Below are 3,478 nucleotides of genomic sequence, written 5' to 3'. Positions count from 1 at the left end.
AGCCCTAGCCCCGGGCCCACGCGGCCCCACACCCCCTCAGGCCCCCTCCCCGGCGCAGGGCCCCCAGCCCCCACTCACACTCGGGAGGCCTGCGGCCGACCCACACAGGCTGCGGGGGCCCCAGCTTCAGGGGTGCCCCGATCTCCGGGGGCTGGACACCCCAACTGCCCCATGGGAGCACGTGTGCCCTCAGGGAAGCCACCGAGCCGTGTGGGGACGCTGGCCCGACGCCATCCCACTGGAGCCCGGGCTCCAGGTCCAGCACCCGCAGCGCCTGGCCTTCCTGGTGGCAGGAGGGGCTGGATCTCGCCCACAGGTGCCCCTCCTACTTCCTGGCAAACAAGGCCTCAGGTGACTTGCTGGGCCAGGGGTAAAGGGCGACCCATCTGACCAGGCAGAGCGGCCAGCGCAGCAGGCGCCAGGCATAGCCAGCTAAGCTTCCTGCGGCGTGTTCCTGGAACAGGAGGGTGGGCAGACAGCAGGCCTTCCTGTTTTGAGGCCCTTCTGGGACCCCCACTTACAGGCTGGTGGGGATTTCCTCGGGGCAGCAGACGGCCTGCTTCCTCCTGGCAAGGCTCAAAGTGCACTTAGTTTCTTTCTTTTTTTTTTTTTTGAGTTGGAGTCTCACTCCGTCACCCAGTCGCCCAGGCTGGAGTGCAGTGGCACGCTCCTGGCCACCCCAGCGTCAACCTGCTGGGCTCCGGCGATCCTTCCGCCTCAGCCTTCCAATCAAGGTGCACTTTCAAGAAGCCACACCAACTCTAGCCTGCTGCTGGTCTGGGCAGATCCCGCCCTGCCCAAATTCTTGACCCTAAGGTTCCAGGAGCCAGTGCCCATCTCGCTGCTGAGCCCACTTGGACAACCATCAGGCCTCACAGGCCCCGTGGACAGGCAGGCTCCCCATCCCTCCCACCACCACCCCATAAGCTCCTGTCTCTCAACCAACCGTCCGTCCCTCCACCCAGGCCACACCAGGCCATGGGAGAGGCTGCAGAGGGACAGGTGTGGCCGAAACCCGCTGGACAGAGCCTCAAGGACACCACACGGGGTGGCAGCCACCATCCTCGCCGCCTGCAGAGCCCCGGCCACCCTCTGCTTTCCCCAGGCCGGCTCAGCCCCTCACCCAGGCTCCTGTGGCCCAGCTCGGTCTCTGCTCCCGGCCAGCATCAAGATTCTCTAGGAGGCAAAGGAGAGACGGCGGTTGCCGGGAGCCAGCCTGTTCCAACTGCCTCCCCTGTGGGGAGGGGGAGGAGAGAGGCCCACTTGAGTCCATCCAGCTCTGCCTGGCCTCCTCTGCCCACAGCCCCTTCCTTGGGGACCTCCAGGCCCCCAGGGCACACACTGACTTGGCTCTCACCCCCAGCCCCGCCAGCAGCCTGGTCAGCCCCTCTCCCCTCTGCTCAGGCCTTCTTTTCATTTCAAGTCTATCAGTACTGCCCACCCTATCAAACTAGATCCATGTATTACTTCAACAAAATTAAAAATTGCATTCTGGAAAACACACACACCAGGACCCCAGAATTCTACTTACTGGTCTTGTGGAGTTGGGCAAGTCACTTAACTTCTCTGGGTCTCATTTCTCATCTGTGGAAGGAGACCGCAGCAGTGAGCTCCCCCGCAAGGACTCAATGAATCCACGCGGGATACACTGTAGCACCTGCAGCCCTGCTGCTGTATCTTCTCGCTCTGATATATCCAAGTGCAACCACAGAGGGGCAGGCCCAGGGGAGACTCAGCAGGGCTTGCTGCAGGGATGTGGCAGCCACCCAGAATCCCACCAGAGGACACGAGGAAAGCCACACAGCAGTGCAGGGGGGTCCATGCTGACCCTGAGGGGGCTTCGGCCTGCTGAGGAGGGCTGTGGCCCCCACTCACCTCCACAGGAGCCCTCCATCCAACCTGAGAACAGCAGTGAGCTTTGGGGGCACGGAGGAGAAGTTGGGACAGCACTCCTGAAGTGTAAGAGCACGTGCATGTACCGCTTCTCTGAGCAAAAAGAGCACACCAGACCGCCACTGCTGCCTCCCCCACGCCACCCCCTCGGTGCCGCTCTGCCTCAGAGTGGCTTTCGGGGCCTCGGCGGCCACCCCCCCACCAGGGTTCAGCCACAAAGCCCTGCCCAGCCCCAGGGCCACAGAGAGTCCACTCCCACGGCGAGGGGTGCCCGGAAAGGCTCTGGTGTCTCCTCCACCAAGACCGCCCTGTTCTGCACCGGGATCCTCCCCAGGAAGCCCTAACCCACCCGCCTGCACCCCTGGACAGCAGGACCCAGGGGAGTCCCAGGGACACCTGCAGGGGTGAGGTGGGCACCGTGCCAGGCAGCGACAGCCCTTCTGCACTGAGCAGGGAGGGCTCGCGGAGCCCCGGTGCCAGGGCTCAGGGACAGGAGCGTCCTCAACCTGACAGCACAGGAGACGGCTCTTGAGCAGACACAGCAGCCAGAGCCTGGGCAGCATCAGGTGAGGGGCTCGTGTCGCCTCCTTCGGCCCAAGCTTCTCCCATGGTGCCCCCAACCTCCACAGCCGGCCCAGGCCCCAGGGGTCAGCCACCGCCAGGGCTGCACCCCACACCGCCCAGACCCCGGCCACACCGCCCCAAGGAACCTGACCCCGTGACGCGCTCAGGAGCCGAGGCAGGGCCCACGCCTGGACTCTCAGGGGCTGCCCGCTGCCCCTCCTGCAGCCCCCAGGCCAGGACGCCAAGGCTCTCCGCCCCCACCCCAGGCAAACCTGGGCCCACCTCCCTTTCTGGGCCCATCCTCTCTCAAGTCGCCCCTGCCCCAGCCGGCCTGGCTCCACCTTCTGACCTCAGAAGGGCCCCTCCCAGCCACCCCAGAGGAAGGCCAGGCTCCCGGGCGCCCATAGGCACAGGGCCACGGCAGACCTCCCGGGCACTCCTCTCCCCTGGCTGCGGCCACACACGCCTGATGACAGACAGCCACACATGCCCGACGCAGCTCACGCAGGGCCTCAGTCTGACCCCAAGCCCCACTTTCTGGCTGGTCCATGCAGGCTCTTTCCAGGGCTACTCCGTGCCTCGGTTTCCCCAGAGCTGCCTGGAGGCTTCAGTGTGGGGGTGTTCAGAAGTCCTCGCAGCTCTGCCTGCTCAGCGGGGGACACATGGGAACGCTGTGCCACAAGCCCACCGTGTCTGCTTTTGCAGTGCTCCTGGAGAGCCCCCACCTATCCATCAGAACCCCGAAGCACCATCCCTGCCCCAGCCTGGGGGCAGCATCCTCTGCAGCTGATGGTCTTTGTGGACAAGCCTCTGTGAGCAAGGTCCAAACAAGGGTCGGGTCCAGTGAGTCGGGAAGGAGGTGATGGGGGCTGCTGAAACACCTGCTCGTGCCAGATCCCCACCTCCGGCAGGTCCAGGACTCAGCTGGGGCCAGAGCACAGCTTGAGGCCTCGCGCCTACCCCTGAGGGAGTGGAGGCAGAGGAGCCCGTCGCCGCTGACTGGCTCCAGTCTTCAGGCCTC

At 65.1% G+C, this 3,478-nt stretch overlaps 1 protein-coding gene across 1 annotated transcript in view; it reads right to left on the bottom strand.

Annotated features, from left to right (window-relative positions):
* The window catches only part of PLXNB2 (plexin B2), a 15,540-nt gene extending 14,370 nt beyond the window's left edge, over positions 1–1,170 (bottom strand). Inside the window, exon 1 of the mRNA XM_021707502.1 lies at positions 1,124–1,170. Within this exon, the coding sequence (XP_021563177.1) occupies positions 1,124–1,167 (44 nt within the window). The 5' untranslated portion in view covers positions 1,168–1,170. The remainder of the gene's footprint in view (positions 1–1,123) is intronic.
* Between the last annotated feature and the right edge of the window lie 2,308 nt (positions 1,171–3,478).

Source organism: Carlito syrichta, unplaced genomic scaffold, assembly GCF_000164805.1.
Source record: "Carlito syrichta isolate Samal-C Ts95f unplaced genomic scaffold, Tarsius_syrichta-2.0.1 Scaffold119037, whole genome shotgun sequence".
NCBI classification, from domain to species: Eukaryota; Metazoa; Chordata; class Mammalia; order Primates; family Tarsiidae; genus Carlito; species Carlito syrichta.
The sequence above is the reverse complement of the archived record's forward strand: the minus strand, read 5'-3'. Positions and strand labels throughout refer to the sequence as shown.